The 21,457-nt window shown below is 43.6% G+C and overlaps 1 protein-coding gene across 8 annotated transcripts in view; it reads left to right on the top strand.

Annotated features, from left to right (window-relative positions):
* LOC116941202 (nucleolysin TIAR-like) overlaps window positions 1-21,457 on the top strand; it is a 104,569-nt gene that overhangs the window by 61,235 nt on the left and 21,877 nt on the right. For 7 of the 8 annotated variants that reach the window (XM_032951980.2, XM_032951982.2, XM_032951978.2 and 4 more), the window contains one exon: window positions 13,949-14,036. In XM_032951980.2, the coding sequence (XP_032807871.1) occupies window positions 13,949-14,036 (88 nt within the window). Of the gene's footprint in view, window positions 1-6,035; window positions 7,656-13,948; window positions 14,037-21,457 lie in introns of those variants that run through there. The other variant, XM_076066388.1, reaches the window with a different exon arrangement.

Here is a 21,457-nt window from a genome sequence, read left to right as displayed (position 1 = left end):
TTTCTCCAATCGCAGTTTAACTTTATCAAGGTTTTTTGGTGCAAAAAAAGGCATTTGTGCATCTTTACGGGATTGCCTTGGTGGTATGTAAAATTTTCCCATTTATGGCTCTGGTTGGTTTATGAGAAATTTGATGACGACTTCATTGTTGCTCGGTCCAAACAACTTTAAATTAAAACGAGGCGGCTGTGGTGGGTGTAATAATACGCACATGTTTAATGTGTTTTTTTTTCAATTATTTAGTTGACGGATTGTGTGTGAGACGGCAGAATATATTTCTTCATAATTGGCCTGTGATGTTTGTGAGCAGCTGATGTGTTAAAGGAAGGGAATTGGCTCGTCTGTGTGTGAATCTGCTCCGTTTTTCCTTTTTGTGGTGTGTTTATTGAGACAGCGGCTATGGATAAGTTTTTTTACTTTTGAAAAGTAAATTACGAGGCGATTCATCTTTCTACCGTTTGGGTGTTGCAATTAATTGCGTTCTCCCTGATGGACCATTTCGTTGAGCTATCATTTGTGGCCAGGTCGCTTGTGAAAAAGAAGGTAAGAGCTGTGGCCTTTACCTGGTATAATAAACAGTTTCGTTTTAGTTTACTTATTTTTAGTGATTTGTTTTCCTATACTTTTTCTATCGTTTTTGTACTCATTGGCCATGTCGGGTGGTGGCGGGTTTAACGCGACACATTTACACGATCTAACCCAAAAAAAACCTTTAATATGGATAATATTGGTTGCGAAAGCCTACGTGTTCAATTGTTTGTTGTTGTAATTTTCTGACCCGTCCCTACTGGACATCTGTGAAAAAAAAGATTCATACATAGCTCATCGGATTTATCCAGGATAAATAAAGATTCTTATTCTGATTCCACCATACCCTTTTTGGCTTCAAGTTGTCATTGAGCTCTTCCCCCCCTCCTCCGGCCGTGCGCTTGTGATGTTGGCAACTTCCCTGTCATCATCGGATAGGTTGTGCTGCTTTTGTAGGTGCATCGGCCTCTATAGATTCCAATAAAACGACCCTTTTATTCGTTAAGCTATAGCCCTGTCTAGTTCCTTAAATGCAAACATTTTTGACGTTACCATGTGTTTGCTTCCTCTGTGGTCATTTTATGCTTTTCATAATTTCACAATGACTACTTGAAACCCTTACTGCTGTTCTAAAACATGCTCTCACACTTGAGAACGCATCTCACCATTTTTCTTTTTCATCTTTGACGTCTCTCCCTCGTTTTTGTTGTTGTGTTTTGGAATTTCATTATGTCGTGAAAAGCTCACGTCTTTCCTTCACTTTGCATTTCCTCAACAGGTGACTGGATAGTCCAGTATTCATTGTGCTGAACGAGTTAACGTGTACAGTATTTTAGAGTTTAGTTCCCACGGATATCTGGGCACTTTACAAAGTGGGCCATCTAAAACTATAAACTAAACTTTTTTAGTTTACATAAGTAAGCCCAACTGAGTTATATGGCTCTCTTTCAGAAGCGTCCTGGCCGCAAACGATAGCTCAACGAAGTGAATTATCACGTGGAAATTTATTGCAGCCAAATACTCTGATAGCATTTTTCTAAATGTGGAGGGAAAACCCGGTGGACCTGGAGAAAAATCCACGCGACGTTGGTGAGAACATGCAAACTCTAAATATACAGCAGCAGCAGGCGTCGGGGTCAGGATCGAACCCACGACCTCCTGTATACCAGGCGAGGTTGTTAACATCTCCTAGCCACCGTGGCGCCCAGAGTTGTATGAACTTGATCTCATACATGATAGTTTTGTTTCACCCTTATGCCAAATTGAAAAAAAAATTTCAAGCATATTGAAGATGTGAAAAACTGCTCCTTACATACGGGCACCTTTGACCAGGTCACCCAGATTACACCCGATCTTGTCGGCTCTCGTAAGTTAAGCAGGATCTTGAGCCTGGATAGTGCTTGGATATTTGCGACCGTCATGCTTAAAAGAGGTGTTGTAAGCTACTTACTGCAGGACTAGTTTGTCAGTAGATGGCAGTGCAGGGAAATCCATTGCTGTGCCATAATGCTGCTATGCTCCCAACGACTGCACTTGCCTGCCTTATTAACAAACCCGCGGTATTGCTATAAAACCCACACGACCCGTGTGGACTGGAGAGGGCCTCGCCCAGGATTGGGTCTCCATGCGGAAAGTACAAACTCTCTGGCGAGCTGGATTAATGGGGTGAGTCCTCGTCCACCGAGCTGGAAAGTCCGATGGGCCAACAATTTTCAATGAAAACCACTCTAAAATCAGCAGGAATACACACATATATAGTACTTGTGTAGGTGTTTATTACACATACACGTGTCCTACTCTATAGAGTATGTGGGTGTATATGTAATATTAACGTACATTAGCACGTGTGTTAGCATGCAGACAATGTAGACACGGTTTGTGTGCTGGACAGTGCTGTAGTCATACCCCCAGTTGGTGGCTCTCCTCCCCCTCCCCAATTGCCCTCCTCTCACCCACCATCCTCCATAAGCAAATGTAATACATTTCGATTTAAAGCTTTCGTGACTGCAATGATTCATCTTCTTTGGTTCTTTCGGTAAAGTCACGTAGAATGATAATAAAATAATAAATTGATAAAATAACACAATAATATTCTCACGACGTTTCTGTCTGGTAGGACAGCGCTGTCCTACCAGACAGTCTCGCCCCCTTCACCTGATGAAGGCCGCTTGTGTTGTGGCCGAAACGTCGTGAGAATATTATTGTGTTATTTTATTTTATCAATTTATTATTTTATTATCATTCTACGTGACTACCGAAAGAACCAAAGAAAATGTAATACACTTTAAATACAGGGCATGTTTTATGCATTCTACACATTCTTATGCATTCGAGTTCATTTTGTTATCTTTCATACGAAGGGAGAATCTTACAATGGGACTCGGTGGCTTCCTTAGATGCTGACCGGGGAAATGAAGCACCTCCCGCAACCTGTCTCAGTGCAGGGCCGGTCGATATGATAAGTTCCACGCTCCGGGACTTGGGGGCCACAGTCGCACTTGGAGGTCACATCCCTCGTCGTCCGCTCATGAAGCCGGGGGGCCCACTGCATCATGCCCCCCCCCTACCATGCCCTGTCCCTCCGTGTGGAGTCTGAGTGTTGTCAGCTGTCTTGGATGGCGGTCAAAGCCAGTGACCTCTGCTGTTGGGACAGGTTGTTGGTTCTTCATGATGCACGCGATTCCTCCCGTCTGGATAGTGGGTTTTGTTACGTACGATATATTGCGGAACAATCCAAAGTGTATATATACATACATTCTGCTATTTTTACAACGTTTTGCTTTTCATTTACATTTTAGATGTTTCTTTTGATTAGCCGACCTGGTGCGACAATGTTAAATCCTGCTTGATGAAGTCCGGCTCGCCACGGTATTACTGCATAATGATGCCGTATGACCTATCGCCAGGGTTAAAGTATTTTGTTTATTTGATTGTCCTCAAGTTATTTTAAGAGCATATCTCACGAGACATTGTGTACAAGCATCCTAATTCCCTCGCCAGTCATGTGCGCACGCTCGCTTCAACACAAGTTGAACGCCTTCGCGATTGATTTAACAGCCACACCTATAGAGCACATGCACGGATGTCATAGCTGGTAATTCTCATGAGAATTTATACAACTGTGGCGAGCCAGCGGTATGTTGTTTAACACTTTAATGATTGGTGCATGAAGCATTTGACGTGCCTAAAGCTATGCTCAAGAGTTGAAAGCGACACGTTTATCCAGATTATATTGCATCTTTCATCATTTGTGTATTAAATTCAAAGATAAATAATACTACTGTTGCATTTCATGTGAACAAATGTTAGCGCGGATCTTTAATCTCCAAATTCGTAATCTTTCGCTGTGTTTGATGCATTTGTTTGCATTCCCATGACATTCATAATATGTAATGAATGTGCAGCATTGGGAAAATATATGTTTTTGGTACATCATAGCCCAATCGTTTTAATTCCCAAATATTCTGGAAGTGTAATGTCTGTCACCTCTACAAACAAACAAAAGCCTCATTTCCTGCGCTTCTTCATCCCAACGGTGCATTGGGCGTTAAGTCTCACCTGGTGTGCTGTGTGTATTTCAGTTCATTTTGCTCATGACAAGATCGAAATGGAATAGAATAAGTTACGTTGAAATGCAATTATATACGAACAAAAGAATAGGCTTTACCATTTCTGGCAAGAATACAGGTGGTAAGATGTTCAAACACCAAATAGACACTTATTGCAAGCCATCATGTCTGCATTAACCACACGTACTTGTGGCAAAAACATGCAAACAAATATGCTCTGATAATATATGTACATTGTCTTTGAAACTGATTGGCCTACACCAGAGACGGCCTTCTTCATGGCCTTGTCTCGCCAGTGTCGGACCAGAGAACGCCAAAATGCGAACAGTACGAAGGCAATGCAAGTTCCAAGGCATTAATAGCTCGGGTGGAGCAGTTCTATCTACGGGACCTTTTTAGCCAGTATCAAGATAAGGAAAAAAAGAACAGGCAAAAAGGGTCCCATAGACGCAATCATATAGTGTTTACAATGTACGTGGCACTTCTTTCACACCGTAAGTGGCTGGCTGTGCTCATCGAAGGTGCAAAGTTAATATGCAGACAATAAAAAAATGCAGACAATACAAAAAAATCGGCATGCAGACGATTATCTACGTACCATGCACGCCACCCACTGGTTTGAGCAGGGGGCAAGTCTCGTGAAGCGCGCGGCACGTTGCTGTTGCCGACAAAAGGGGTCGCGTTACATGACACCCAAAGACGGGAAAACGCCAGCGTGTGTGCACAGAGTCCACGGTCACCGCGGAGGCTTGGAACCTCGTGCTGGGTGGAGTTGCAACACCTATCCCTAAAGGAACGTCATCTGGCAGGGGCAGACGACGTGGTTGCGGACGCGATTAAGTCGAGGGTGGCTCGATCCGGGGGGGGACGGTGGAATGGGATCCAACAACTTGAGTTGTTTAAACAGGTCCGACGTCGGTTCGGGCCGTTCACCATGGACCTCTCTGTGTCGGAGACCATTCGTCAGTTTCCATGGTTCTGCACGGGTTCTCACCGTCTAGCGTCCCGTCGCGACAGATACGTTAACGATCCCCTGGACTGGGTGAGACCTGTACGCGTTCCCTCCTTGGTCCGTCCTGCCGAGGGTGCTGCTGATTGCCCCATGTTGGGCCAGGCAGCACTGGATCTCGGATATTCTGCAACTGAGAATGGGTCCGTCGTGGCTTCTCCCGGTTCAAGAGGATCTACTGTGCCAAGGCAACGATGCCCGTCCACATGCCATTCAAAGGATGAGGTTGGTGAATCTGGGCTTTTCAGACCCAGGTGCAGAGCGTCCTCTTGAAATCAATGGAGACCCTTCATTGGCAAGGTTAACAGCAGTCACTGGAGGGCGATCTCCTGCCGGCATGTCAAAACGAGTCCAAGATCCCCTGCCGTGCGAGTTACTCGCTCTCACCACTCATCTCCAGGCGGATTTTGAGAGTGGCGGGTCGACGGGATCCATAAAGGTATGCCTTTGTGCTATTTCTTCCGTTCACGAACACATTCTTGGAGTCCTGGTGGGTTCCTGAAAGCCATGGCTCTGCAGAGGCCTAGACGGCCAGCGTCGGTGGCTCACTGCGACCTTAGATTGGTTAGAAACAAAAAGGTTTCTAACCTTTAAAAAAGTATTTTTTGTCAGCCATATCGGTCAGAAGGGTGTGTGAACTTGCAGGCCTTGTTGGTTCATACCCCCTTCGTTAGACTTTGAGTCGGATAAGGTTGCGCTGAGGATTCTTCCGCAGTTTTTGGTCGAGGTGGCCTTAAGCTTCCACTTGCAGCGAGAGCTCCATTTTCTGACATTGTATCCAGCTCCATTTGCTTTGGACAGACAACGGGCTCTCTCCACACCTTGGATGTGGTGAGGGCTTTTTGAAGTTCGAGCTCCAGTGAACAGCGGGCTGGCGAAGATCACAACAGCTGTTTGTCCTGTATGGGGACACACACAGGGGAAACGGGGTGGGTGGGGGGGCGATATGTTGCCTCAAAATATCTGAATTTCCATGTGGATAAGTAGTGCATTAGGCACTGCCCTACACTTGGCAATAAAGGTTGAGACCCCCAGTGGGATTGACGACCCATTCCACCAGAGCGGTGGCGACATCATGGACCAGGGTATCCAATGTGCCCCGTTAAAATCATTTGTAAGGCGTCGACTTGGAAGTAGCCGTGCATGTTTGTCAGACATGTTACAGACTGTGGACGCCTTGGCTTCGCAGGACACCTCCTTTGCGAGAGCCGTTTTGTCTGCTGCTGTATTTGGGCGTGATCTTACCTCCAACAGGTACCGGCTTTCGTATGATTGCTCAATGTTTCGAATAACGTTGAACCAGTGGGTGGCGGCATGGTACGTAGAGAAAATAAGGTTTTGTACTACGTTGGTAAGAACTTGTTTGTCTAGTCCATGCCTGCTGCCCACTTGTACCCCGTCCATTCTTCCTGTGATTGGCTACTCTTGGTAATAACTGGGAACGGTTTTTTTCAAGGTTTGATTTATTGATGAATGAGTAACTGACACGTGTTGATTCAGTTCGTGTCCTTATCTGCTTTTCAGTGTTCTTACACTTTCACGTGGAGGAGTCTTCACTGCTCGTGTTCTGTTCAGTGTCAAGACTTCTCCTCCCCCCCCCTCTTCACATAACCTCGGTTGTGTCCGTGGAAAGATGGTGTTAAGTTATTTTGTGTGTCCCTCTACCATGCGTGGGGGCTTTGCTGCTGAGTCGTGAGGCTTATGGATAGAGGGTGGGGAAGTGTGATGATGGCAGGGGTGGGCACTGGGTGCCTGCCCCCAAAGTTATATCTACAGTACGTTCCATGGCACAAAGGGAATTGCTAAATGTTAAGAATAACATTGGACCAGTGGGCAACGGCATGGATGAGAAAAACAAGTCTTTTTTACCAAGGTACAAAACCTAATTATCTCTACATTCAGTGTGGAATTGTAGTAAGTAACTTTCCACATTGATAGTTTCATAGCTTTCACCTATTAGAACGTAAATGTTTTAATAAACTGAATAGGGAGCAGTTTCCCTCCTATTGCATTTGTTAAGAATGTCTTTCCTGTCGCCGATTCCTTCCAATTGACATGCATGATGGAAATTGGTAGCTCAAATTATTCACCAAGGGTGGGAAATGCTTTAATTACAGTTGCTGTGTCTCCTATGCGCTAGATTTTCACAGAAACGTTTCATTTGTTTAAATCCCGCAAATTAAACTTCATCGCTCTAGTTGCTGTGCGCCATATGCTCGTGGTTCCTGGAAATGTGCAGCCGGCTGAGCGTGTGAGGCTGCTCACCGCGGAGCCTCGCTGGGTTGTACGTGCCGTCGCTCGCAAAGCTACTCGTGCCGTCCTCGGAGTGGGCAGAACCAAAACCACAGAAACCAATTTATCAGTTACGTGAACTGGGCGTGCCAGGTTTCGGGTTCATCGTAGCACCCGGGCAACAGAGCTGTACGGGATACGTGGTTTGTGTAGTTGAGGAAGCCTGCAGTATCGGGACGCGTCTCGCTTTAAGAGCATCCTTTTCCATATCGCCGAGGACAGGCGGCACCTGCAAGCACTGTGGTTCTTCATGTGCGGTAAGTGTGACGTTTCACATTTTAGTCCTCTTTTTTTTATTGTAATTTATATTTGTTACGTGAAAAAAGTTGTTCAAGAGTGTATAAATTTTGTGTTTTGAAACCTAACTCGGCTTTTAACATGGGAGTCAATGGGACAGCGATGATCGTTTAACGAGTTTTCGCTTGAACGAGCAATTTTCGCGGAACATGTTTTGCTCGTTTAGCGCTGGCAAACCTGTATTACAAATCTAACAGTTTTTTTTTCTCAGTTTAATCCTCATCCTGTGTGTGTCTGGAAATAAATAAGGAAGTTGCAAAGTGTCAAATAAGATTATGCATCTTATATTTTTTCTCCCCATGGGGAGGTGGTATTTATTCGTTTGTATTCTGTGCATCTCCCCATCCCAGTGTCCTTCGTTCATGCATTATTTACAAAAAATGAGGTTTATTTTAAATGGAAGCTCTTGACCTCTCATTGTGACGTGTAAAATGCTTAATTACTTTCGTATAATTTTAACAAGCTTATGATTATAAAGAAAATATCGCATTTTAGGCTCCAGCAAAAAGGAAAGTCTTTTGCGACGCATTGCCACACAATGGTGACCTGAGGGAAGCTATTAGCCAGGCAGCCAGCACATACTCGTGCTAAACACACGTCTGAATAAAAAAAAATAGTAACACTTATACTCCTAATTAGATTAAAAAATAGATACAAAATGATGACCTTCAACCAGTGTGTTTAAGAACTGTGGGTCACCACACGTTTTCATCGTGCACCAGAGCGTGTTTATAGTTCTTACGCTTAATTATAATTGCTTAAGGCTACCAACAGCCAAAAGCAACTTACTGAAGATCCAAACCGTACCAAGATAAAAACGTCCCATGCTGTCCTGCCAGCTGACTTCTTTCCCTCGGCAATTCCTGCTGGGAATTCCTAACGGAGACTGGAGATTATGACAAAAACAAAAGCGGCACTGTAATCAATTGTCATTTCCATCTTTCTTCATCTTTGTCAGCCAATCTGTCTGGACTGGAATTGGTTGGCTGACTTTCATATGTTATCTTCTTATATACAGGTGTCACAGATAATTGGAAATATCACCCATTCGGTAACAGAAAGAATCAGATTATCCCAGACCTGCAGATAAGAGGCCTTCCACTGTATGTAAGCTATCCTCAGATGTAGCCAGACGAATCTACATGCAGTATTGTATTATGTAGGAATATTTGAAATGCGTGCAGGAAGATTCATTCAAATGTCTGTAAGTCAAGGCATGTTTATAGTTAGGGTTCACCGGGCACTCAGGACTCGGTGATAAACATTTAGGCAACTTGTGAAGAACTGCCACAGTAGTGGCAGAAACATTGTGTGCCGCTGTGGTTGGCTGCCTTGTTAAAATGTGTCTTGCAGAAACAGATGCCGTCCGTGATGCAGCTGTAGCTGTATCGTTGCTTTGCTGTAGTGGGTCGGCAGCCTCTTTAAAGAACGCCTTGTACCACTGAGCACCTTCTACAATTGCACTTTGTAGATCAGATCGGCAGCACTCTTCTAATGTAGTCTCGCCACGCTTGACCAAATGTAGCTGCAAGGGATATATGTTGTTGAAAAGCCCATAACATTTTCCGCAAAGAAAACATACCGTGCTCTTGACGCTGCGTAATTAATCTCGTTTGTTCAACCATGCTTCACCATGTTGGTTAATGTGGGTTGCTGACGTGTGCAGGTAAGTCCAGACCTGATGAAAAAAAAAAACCTGAAATTAGGACGGTGATCTGTTTATTGTCAAAATTAAGTAAATAATATTGTAATCAAGAATGTCAAGGGGTTCCTCTGCGGATGTGTATGCTTTAACTTTAACATAGCCATTTCTGTGACCAGTCACAAGCTAATCACTCAGCCATTTCAATGCTAAATTATATGCTAATTCCTTTGTCAAGGCGCTTTGTTTCTTCTCACACAGCTTAAAGGTCGTGATCTGAGCGTGGCTTTTTCACTCCAGCGCTGTCCTCCAGACAGTCTCGTCCCTTCACCTGATGAAGGCCGCTTGTGTTGTGGCCGAAACGTCATGAGAACATTATTGTGTTATTTTATTTTATCAGTTATTTTATTCTCATTCTACGTGACTTTACCGAAAGAACCAAAGAAGAAAAATGTTATTATTCTATGAAACTATGTTAAACGTATGTAATACATGAACCAAACAAACAGCTTTTAGTCATTCTACTGGCTTAAGGTCTCAGCATACCCCCGTCAGTCATGGTGATTGTTTGACCAAACTTCAGCACCCTTGCTCGGTGTGAGCTGGGGAAGGAGGGCCCAGGGCCGGTTCCGAGATCACTCTGTGATCTAATGTTAGCTGTAGCCATTAATCAGCCTCGTGTGGCATTGTGCCAGTACCAGTGCGTCACAAGTCTTATGTCATTGTATGACAGACACGCTTTGACATGCCGTCGTGTTTGTACAAAATGTTACAGAAAAATCTTTGGCTGCATTCGTTTTTTTAGCTCAAGTTGTTGAAATCTCTGACGTGCCTCTAGTTATAATTTAATTCGAAACGGGGATCGTTTTTGAACTCTTTCTGCGTGTAGTCATTGTCGGTCCGAGAAAAGATGGTCTCCTGCATTGTTGTTTTAATCATCTCTTCAGGGTTTTCTGACTTCACATTTTTTACATTATTATTTATTGAGCTGTTTTTAGCATACCTGTGTCAGGACCAGGATTGCACACGCGGATTTTATCTGAATGTCAAGCATTCATTTACTGTGGGTGTCCTAGCACAGCATTATGCAAGGGCCACTGACACTGGTGACTCATTCAATACAAAAAATAACTATCTTCCGTTCCAACTGTGGCGTTGGCGTTTTTTGCTCAGAGACTTGCTGCAGGTGGGATGAGCCATACGGGGTGACTTGGGTGCGGAGTTAGCACTGTATGGCGAGTGGTATGTGTGGTGAGAGTGGTTCATGCAGTGGTGGTGCATTCTCTGTGGTGAGCAGTTTTGCGCGAGTGTTGTACGGGGTGACCAGTCTGTGCAGTGAGAGGTTTATGCGAGCAGTATATATAGTGAGCAGTCTAGGAGGAGGGTGGTGAGTGGTATAGGAATGAGGAGTCTGGAGGGTTGAGTGGTTTGGGTGAGTGGTGCATGTGGTGGAGCATTCTGTGTTTGACAAGTGGTTTTTGGTGAGTGGTGTGTGAGCGGTCTGTTTTTAATGACCATGTTTTAAGCTGAGATCTGACCCAAGCCTTTGTGCAATTTTGCATTTCATTTAGCACTTATCCGGTGTACATTGACCCTTCGTCGTGAGACTGGTTTCCAGGCAGTGCTGACATCAAGCCTGCCCAGAACCATACGTTGTCTCCTGGAGACCTTGATTTGCCTTCATCCCCCACACAGCTCTGGTGTACTAATTGACCCAGGCAGAGCAAATCTTTTTCGGGTTGGAGTTTCGGCAATCTTTGCCTTAAAAGTCTGCTTTTAAAATGCAAATTGAAACGTTACGTGAATTCATTTATTTTTACGATTATATATGTATTTTCTATTTGCCCTTGTTTAGTGTAAAGTAAAAAAATAAAACTGACGTGCCATATTTATTGAACAAGGCAGTAACTTCACTGCCCACCTTGCGAAAAGTCGCAATGTCCCGTGATGGCATTACTCAGCAGGAATCAGTTCCTGCGAGTTCTCTTGGCACGTGGCTTGGCTTTGTTTTGATGCTACAACTCCTATTGCAGACTCGCAGAGTCACGCCGACCGTGAGCCACCATCATACATAAAAAAAAGGAACGGTCATGGAAGTGATGTTGTGACCCACTGACAACGTTCAGGGCATTCAAGATTATTCGGTGTCATTTTCCCTCCCACCCCACACCCTCTGCACTACCTAAAACCCACTAGTATTGACAGGGCCCCCTACTATGATTCGACAAACAGGAAGTTGTTCTCATTAGAACCTAACACCCACACACTTGTTCAATTGGTGCATCGTGTCATTAAACACTTTAGCTTCCGTAGGGGAGAGCGGTGGCGCAGTAGGTTAGTCTACTTTTCTTTGAACAAGCAACCTTGGTTACATTTTTGGAACGAGGATAACATCAGTGCTGAGTGATATCTGAACCCGTTTTGCCTCCCCCCCACCCCCCTTAACCAACCCACACTGACCATGGTGAGGAAATATGGATTTTATAAGTATAGTCAAACAACCCTCATGCCTGGCATAGTACGGAGAGGCCTTTGTCTAATAGTGGTTTGACAGATCATTACCAAAACCCTCTCTCTCTTCCATCACATTTGTCTGTGCATGGGTGCTTTAGTAAGTATGTTCTTGGGGTGTCAGACCAGTTAGTGCTTTTATTAGACATTTGCTGAAAAAAAATGAAACTTCAATCCCAACTCCCTTGGTTGTGTAGTAATCCACAACCTTATTCGTGTGTTTGCCATGTTGGGGCAGACATTGACCAATAAACAATATTTTTTACGCAATTGTTTGTGTAAAAAAAAAAAATGTTGTATACGTTTTCAATACTCGTGTTTGTTAGTTGCTATGGTCAAGTTTTTTAATGCTAATTTACAGCCCTTTGTCCAGTACACTTGTGGGTGAATTCCTCTACGCCATCTTGCTTGACTATACTTGACCATGCTGGTCAGCGCCATTTGATGAAGGGATCACCAAGGACTGGTTTAGATATCGCTCGCCATCGACGTTAACAGTGCTTGGGAATTTATCTCAGGTCGCCGGGTTCATAAATGGATTGCTCTAACCACTGTGCAACCACTTTAACTGAGCGCTTAGAAACTACCATCTTGTAAACAACACCAGCTGTTATAGCAACTTTACTTACTTTGATTTAAAGCTTTCGTGACTGCAGGGATTCATATTCTTGGGTCTTTCGGTGAAGTCACGTAGAAGGGAAACAATAAAATCATAAAAATATAAAACAATAAAATTTTATTGTTTCCCTTCTACGTGACTTTACCGAAAGAACCAAGAATATAACTTTACTTACTCTTTGTTGCCATTCCATAACGGACAATCGTGTAGACCCTTTGTCCTTAAGCTTGCGCATGTCAAGTTTGTGAAATGGCTACTTTACATCAGGCAGCAGATGAGGCCAGTTCCATTTAAATATCATTGTTACTTGCCGGCCTTGAATTGTCGAGTCCGACAAGCTGGATCGCTGATGGGGGAGGGGGAGGCTGACACAGTACTAAAACTAAACTATTCAACTTTTTTTATTTCTCCAGATAAGGCCCACAGAGATACATGGCTCTTTTTCAGTAGCGACCTGGCAACAACTGATAGCACAACGAAGTGGCTTATTACGTGGAAATTTATAGCAGCCAAATGCACGTTGATTCTTAATGTGGAGGGGAAAACCAGAGGACCCAGAGAAAAATCCCCCGACCACGGGGAGACTGTGCAAACTCCAAATATACAGGCTTTGAAACCACGACTTCCTGAATACCAGACAAGGGAGTTAACATCTACCCCCCTGCTCGCAGTGCGACATTCACTAATTGCTACCTGTCTCGTGTGCACAGCGTGCAGCGGATTAATTGGCACCAGAAATCCTGTCCTGTGTTGGGGATCACCAAGTGTGGAGTTGAGAGAGTGCTTTACCTACATGGTACAGATGACTGAGACAAAACGTTCTCCCTGCATTCTTGGGTACTTATTGTTCTATAGGCTGTACAGGATATGAGAACTAAATTAACTGTTCTCCCTAGATTTGAATGAAGTAGGATTGAGGCACTAATTGGTTCTGTCAATAATGTTAGTAGCAAATGGAGTATTGTCCCGATACGCGCACCAGCTGACTGACCGGCGCTTTAACATATTGATGAGGTTTCTTAAGCAGCCTTTGCATTCTTGGCTGATTGTGAAAGAATCTTGACAATTTTAATCGGTTGAGAGGGAGAGAGGGAGGCCAAATATTCCTACCAACTCTGCTTGTGCTGGTTTGGGACGGGTGCAGCATAAGCCACTGGGCCATGACTTCTTCCCCCCCCCCCCACCGCCGCTGACACTGCGACGTTTGCACGCCACCGTAAGACTTCCTGGGGGAGAGGCAAAGCGGCATGGAGGTGGAGGCCGCAAACCGCTACCCTCGGTGACGCAGGAGCGCCATGCGAACGGGGGATTTCTCACACCTGAGCTTTTGCAGGCTTCTGCTCTGTCCCCCCCCCCCCCCTCCCACCGTCTCCCTGTGCACCCGTTCCACCAGCAGCGGGGGATGAGAGATGAAATGATGTTGAGGTACGTTTGCCCTTGTTTTTTTGTTTGTTCCTTCCTACCGGGTGTGATGTTTGCAGATCACTATCACGTGTTTGTGGGAGACCTGAGCCCAGAGATCTCCACCGATGATCTCCGGGCGGCCTTCGCTCCCTTCGGTAAAATCTCGTAAGTGCCGCAAAGACGACGACGATGACAAACATGAGCTTGCACGGGGCATGCGTGCCGTTACTGTAGAGGAAAATCTGCATTCATTTGACATCTTCTCACTTCGTCTGTTCATTCGGCACATAAATGTTGACGTTGCTCGTATAGGCACGAATGCAGTGTGAACATTTTTTTATTACTGTATTTATTATACATTTTTGTTATTTTTGTAATTAAGGCTGCGGGTTTAGTGCAAAGTAACCACAAGCTTAACGAATAGATTTTTTTACAAAGACATTATGCAGTGATCCTAAAAGTCACTGAGTACTGTGATTTAGCGTTGGCACTTTGGGGCAGTCATTGCCAGAGTATCAATACAGTTTGTCCTTGGAAGCAACACCTCCTGTACTTAGCATGGGCAGGTTCAGTTGTCAGGACCTTTTGTTAATTTCCTATCGAGTCAATGAGGTGGGAATAATGTTTATGGTGCATTTAAGTGAATGTTTCTAGTACTTAATAAACCCTGATTAGGTCGGTCTGTGTGGATGGGGCGGGGGGAACTATATGGACGAACACCGAGCTTTCATTAGTTTCTCTACCTAATGCAGGTTGGCGGCAGGTGTCTCGGTCTGCTCACCATTTACGCTTGAAATCCATTTAGCAAAGTGCTTTTGATTGGTTGCAGAACAGCTGTGTAGAAAACCAGTCGTGTACCCCCACATTTAGAGAATCTGAATATTTATTTATACTGGAGGACTCTGTTGCGCTATAAAGCTCTTTTGCGCAGATGTTCAGTCGAGGCAGGTCAGAACTTCACGACAACAAACAATAAAAAATAGACACGATAGGAGAGTATAGGATAGGAAGGGTAAACAAATCACTTTAAAATATACACTGTTTTTTTATCGTACCATGTAAAGCTGATTGAGATATTAACTTATTTTTTAGAAGCAACCTGACCACAAAATGATAGCTCACCAAAGTGGCTTATCATGTGGAAATTTGTATCGGCAAAATAAGCTTAAGCCATTACCCATTAAGTCACGACTGTCAGCCACGGGGATCCATTGGCCAGCCTTCACCGCCGTGGTCGTGTAGATTATTCTCCGGGATCCTCCGGTTTTTCCCTCCATATTTTAAATAACGTGCATTTGGAGTTTGTGGCTACCGCTGTATATTTTCGCGCTACGCTGAGCCCACTTCCTTGAGCTGCTATTGTTCGCGATTGCCAGGTAGCTTCTGAAAAAGACCCACGCAGCTCAGTGGGACCTTACCTGGTAAAATAAATAAATAAAAAGTTGGTGAAGGCGGGTTGCCCCGGGACCGCTGCCGGATCCTACTCGCCGCTGACATTCACCACGACCGGGAACCTCATTTACGTCACCGGGTTTTGTGGCGCACTGCACGGGAACCAATGGGTCGCACCTGCGCCCTTTACCTCACCACAGCTTCAAAGTGAAGGCCTCTCCTGGCACAACAAACCTCTCCGGCAATGGGCACGTCTGTCGCCATGGCAATAATGGCTGGACGCCACCACAACGCCACTGGTGGCAGCGCACGAAGGGCACGCCGGGTTTAGCGCTAACATTCGATTGAGATTAAAGTGTCGGCTGCTCTGTTCTTGAAAGCTGCAAAGTGGAAAGGTGCTCTTCAGACAAAAAAATGTATTTATATCCTACTAAGCAATACAGCATTGATTATGTCCACAGTGATTGGCTGCTGCTGAGGGCGCAGTAAAATCTGTCTAGTTGAGCACTGATGGCTATTTGCAAGATTTTGGCCCAGCATTTGTCAATTGTCATGCTCCCTGGCTGTAGCCCTGAAAGGTTTAATTAATGGACAATTAAAAGCTCAAGATTATTATTGGCTAAAAATAATCAGCCTCTGACACGATATTACAGTTTGCCTCATTTCCTCCGGCTGTGACTTATTAATCAACCCTGAGAGCATATCAATTATTGCCTTTTGTGCAGTTAATAATAAATTGGCTCTATCGTCAGACGAAAAAAATGCTTCTTGCCAAGGCTGACGACGATAGCACCAGATAAAGATGCATGCACTGCACACAACGCGTTTGTGCCATGGCAGGTAGAGGAGGACCTTTCATTTATCGAGCGAAATTGTTCAAATTCTGTCTCTAATTTCTGCAGTCCCGAAAGCTTCGAATCTAGTTCTGCCACTTGGCCAGTCAGGTTGCAAGAGATTGGGGTTACCTGCGATTCATCCCATTGCGAAATTCTCCCAATGGTGTACTGTCGTGACCTCAATTTTTGCTCATCTTGCCATTGGTAAAGGTAAATGCAATATGGGAGTAGAATTAATCACGAACAATTATGCGGTGAATGTATAACTATAAAATGAGATGCTAATTGTACTTTAATAATTAGAACCCTTTGGGTATTCTCAACGTGTAATTGAGAATGAGTTTTCTCTTGAGTCGGCAATTTAATCTCCAGTTCCCCATTCATTTCTATGGGGAATTCCAAAGCTTACCCCGTCAGCTGTTTAGTGGACATTAAAGACCATGTGGCATCATTCACAGGCGTTGGTTATTATGTATCATCTCAAGTAGTCTCTCAATTTGCTTAAAGGGATTTAGTCAATGACTTAGTTTGTTGCCAATTTTAAAAGATGTAACATTGAGGACAATTGGCTTACAGTTAATAACATGTTAACGTATAGTTTGGAAGTGCTAGATAATCTTGTGGACCTCAAGTTGAAACCTTCTGGGTTATAAGTCCAAATAAATCCTAATTTGAATAAAACCCACTTTCAATATTTTAGTTATTTTTTAGGGATAGACAAAAGCAATAATACGCCTCTTCAAAACTCTCTCGTAGACCTCGTGGTATTTACATTAGTTGGCATATAACCTCCTACGGGCCCTGGTTCGCTTATTTCCTGCTTTTTATTCGTCTTCAGATGTGAGTGAATAGCCAGCATGGACTTGATCTTTTTTTTACCAAACCAAATTTAAATGCAATGGAGTTATTTGGCCAATATGTTATTCCTTTAGTTAACTATTGACGTCATGGGACCTTTGCCAGTACCAAAATATGAGAATAGGTTTTCCCCTTTTTACGCCTTTTGGCGTCCTCTGGTCTAATGCCGTTTTGAGACGAGGCTCAAAAGAAAGCTGTTGCTGGTGTAGACCAATCAGTTTCAAAGACAATGCATATATTATCAGAATACGTTTTTTTGCATTTTGACCACAAGTATTTTGGTTAATGCAGACATGATTCCTTGTTAAAGGTTTCAGTTTGGTGTTTTAACATCTTAACACCTATTTTGTTGCCAGAAAAAAGGGGAAAACCTATTCTCATAACTATTGACACTTTAACTCCAGGATTTTTTTCTGTATCTCTGAAACCCTGCCCGCATAATCTGCCCCACAATCTAATGAATCTCTAAGAACTCATTAATAGTTACTCTGGATTGGAGTGGGTTGGGGGGGGGGGGTATTTATGCCTATTCTTATGGTAACTAATGGATAGATTAATCAGTAACTAAACTGAAATTCTCGAGCTACTAGTGACTAGGGTTTGGGTAATACCAGGAACTTAGCTACCTGAAATCATTCTCTGTCAACACTTGGTCCAGCTGCTTCCTTATAATGCCATCAGGTGATCCTATTTATTAAACCTGAAGTGATCCCTGGGTCCAAAGCACCCCTGTAAACCCCTCTTTCAGTTAAACTCATTGCCATTAACCCAACTGTTCAAAATCAACTTATCCAAATGTAAAAACATGCCAACAAACTATCTTAAATCACATTTGAACAACCTCCTATAAATCATGGGAAACAACTTTGGCTTTGTATCATGTGCTCTAAAATTTGGATTCCCTTTCAAAGATAATCTTCAGAATATCCTATTGAAAATACTTGCTAAAAATTATTTAATACATTAACTCACAAATTGGGAAAATAACTTGAACCCCCTGCATTTGAGCATAGAACATCTGTCATGGCCATATTTCTAAATCTGTTTTAAAACTTAATAGGCATCCAAACAGAGAAAAAGACTGCTTCAGCTAGGTGAACTTTTTCAGGAAATGAGACATGGCCATTAGCTTGACAAAATCAATTAATAAAGTCGGCCAAACATTTCAGATGTCTTAGTGACTTGAGTGATACGGACATTCAAACTGCCAAATTGTATTACTTTATGAAGGTAATTGATTTTTATATTTTTGACTTTAGTCACTATATAAAAATATATTTAAAACAATACCTCGGCAAGGCTCGCTATCAAACAGTGATGTCATATAGTGAGGGAAAAAAGTACTTGATCCCCTGCTGATTTTGTATGTTTGCCCACTGACAAAGAAATGATCAGTCTATAATTTTAATGGTAGGTTTTATTTGAACAGTGAGAGACAGAATAACAACAAAAAAATCCAGAAAAACGCATGTCAAAAATGTTATAAATTGATTTTCATTTTAATGAGGGAAATAAGTATTTGACCCCTCTGCAAAACATGACGTAATACTTGGTGGCAAAACCCTTGTTGGCAATCACAGAGATCAGACGTTTCTTGTAGTTGGTCACCAGGTTTGCACACATCTCAGGAGGAATTTTGTCCCACTCCTCTTTGCAGATCTTGTCCAAGTCATTAAGGTTTCGAAGCTGATGTTTGGCAACTCGCACCTTCACCTCCCTCCACAGATTTTCTATGGGATTAAGGTCTGGAGACTGGCTAGGCCACTCCAGGACCTTAATGTGCTTCTTCTTGAGCCACTCCTTTGTTGCCTTGGCCGTGTGTTTTGGGTTATTGTCATGCTGGAATATACCCATCCACAACCCATTTTCAATGCCCTGGCTGAGGGAAGGAGGTTCTCACCTAAGATTTGACGGTACATGGCCCCGTCCATCGTCCCTTTGATGCGGTGAAGTTGTCCTGTCCCCTTAGCAGAAAAACACCCCCAAAGCATAATGTTTCCACCTCCATGTTTGACGGTGGGGATGGTGTTCTTGGGGTCATAGGCCGCATTCCTTCTCCTCCAAACACGGCGAGTTGAGTTGATGCCAAAGAGCTCCATTTTGGTCTCATCCGACCACAACACTTTCACCCAGTTGTCCTCTGAATCATTCAGATGTTCATTGGCAAACTTCAGACGGGCATGTATATGTGCTTTCTTGAGCAGGGGGACCTTGCGGGCGCTGCAGGATTTCACTCCTTCACGGTGTAGTGTGTTACCAATTGTTTTCTTGGTCCCAGCTGCCTTGAGATCATTGACAAGATCCTCCCGTGTAGTTCTGGGCTGATTCCTCACCGTTCTCATGATCATTGCATGGAGCCTCGGGCCGAGGGAGATTGACAGTTCTTTTGTGTTTTTTCCATTTGCGAATAATCGCACCAACTGTTGTCACGTTCTCACCAAGATGCTTGGCAATGGTCTTGTAGCCCATTCCAGCCTTGTGTAGGTCTACAATCTTGTCCCTGACATCTCTTTGGTCTTGGCCATGGTGGAGAGTTTGGAATCTGATTGATTGATTGCTTCTGTGGACAGGTGTCTTTTATACAGGTAACAAGCTGAGATTAGGAGCACTCCCTTTAAGAGTGTGCTCCTAATCTCAGCTCGTTACCTGTATAAAAGATACCTGGGAGCCGGAAATCTTTCTGATTGAGAGGGGGTCAAATACTTATTTCCCTCATTAAAATGCAAATCAATTTATAACATTTGATTTGCGTTTTTCTGGATTTTTTGTTGTTATTCTGTCTCTCACTGTTCAAATAAACCTACCATTAAAATTATAGACTGATCATTGCTTTGTCAGTGGGCAAACGTACAAAATCAAAAGGGGATCAAATACTTTTTTCCCTCACTGTAGGTGAGCGTTACATTTTTTGGGCATGAGGTTCACACTTTGAAGTTGGGAATGCCTGAGCCAACCTTTTTGTTATAATTTCCTTTGTTCAGAAGTGAAATTTCGTACCCTTGACCACCTTGTGTGACTTTTATTATTTCAAATCTTTTGAGTCCATGGAGAGTAGAAAATGCCCCACCCCCCTCTGGAACTTAGCCAATCCCGATGGCACTGCAGCACAGTTCCATTGCAGATCCTATAGGGAATATTGAACTTGTCATTTACATTAAGTACAAATGCCCAGTGATTGAATATTTTCTTGCGTGCATCCTTTACAATGGATATCTATTCCCCACTCAGTTTGGCGTACGTGATGAACTCAAAGGCCACAATGCATGTGAATACGAGGTGGTCCTTAATAAATAACGTGACGAAGCAGTCCTTAACGAGCCGACTGCTGCGCCGCAAGTTGCCAGCCCCTGCAATAGAATATTACAGGCTTAAAAATAAAAGCAATGGACGAATTAAAGCTTTCCAACCGGGCACTTTATAATCACCAGCCACCTTGTTAGCGCTTGTTCTGAGCCCAGGGACGTATGCTCACCAAACATGGTGGTGTGCGTCCACAGCATGAAGAGGAGAAAGCCCCCCCAAGTCGTATATTTGTCATTGGCAGCGCAATTGAGGTGGGGGCGGGGGGGGAGCGTTAGGTTCCATGGATATTGGCAGCTGAAATGATGAGGACACGAGTGGCATTGTTGCAGTCTCTCCTAAACCAGGAGATTTGTGGTGGGTAGAGAGGGGGGGGACGAGGCATTTGGCCTTATGATGAAGTTGACACGTGTGGGTTTTTAACGTTATCGTTTCAAGCGTATGTTGTTGGCGTTAGTGGCTCAGAATAGTGGGCATAGCTTAAATAAAGCAGCCATCGTAGGCAGAATGCAGCCTCTGTCCCCGTATGCCCCAAATTACATGCGTGTACATTGGCCTTCTTCCTTCGGGTCTCCAGCCAGAGTGACAGTTTTCACACTCTTCATCATTTACCTTTTTTTCCAGGGGTCTTTTATGGTTAACCTGTATAAGTATTTTGAGCACATTATGTAAAATATAATTCGTTAATTAAAACAGTATAATTTTTTTTATATATATAAAGAAACGTGTCGCATAAATATACGTAAATTCAATTATTTTGCTGTGCGGTCTTAGCAAAGTGTTAACGATGTGCCACGATCGAACTTGATGCAGCTTTGCACGATTGACAGTACTATGTTTGCTACGTCACTTTGTAATTATTGCCTGTCACCTTTTTGAGTCTCGGTTTGCTTGGTTTTTTTTGTCTCTTCTATTGGATTTTTTGATAAATAATTTCGATAGTTCTACGTGCACTCATTCTGAAAAACATTTACATTTTTTTTTTTAATTTTACAGCTGTCCACACCCCCCCCAAAAGCACAAGGGTAGAGAGCGAGAGAGAGAGTGCGCCCTCCCGGGAAAATAAGAATTGTTAACAGGCGATGTATGCCTTTTAATTCCTCTATTATTTTTACTGTTCATACCGTGCAACACATCGCGGAACCTACTTGGTGTCCAACCGCTCGGCTTGCTCTGGTGCAGAGCTTGTTGAAATGAGGA

Source organism: Petromyzon marinus, chromosome 11, assembly GCF_048934315.1.
Source record: "Petromyzon marinus isolate PM22_M1 ecotype Great Lakes invasive population chromosome 11, UKy_Petmar_22M1.pri1.0, whole genome shotgun sequence".
Taxonomy (NCBI): Eukaryota; Metazoa; Chordata; class Hyperoartia; order Petromyzontiformes; family Petromyzontidae; genus Petromyzon; species Petromyzon marinus.
This window is presented reverse-complemented; position numbering and strand designations above follow the sequence as displayed.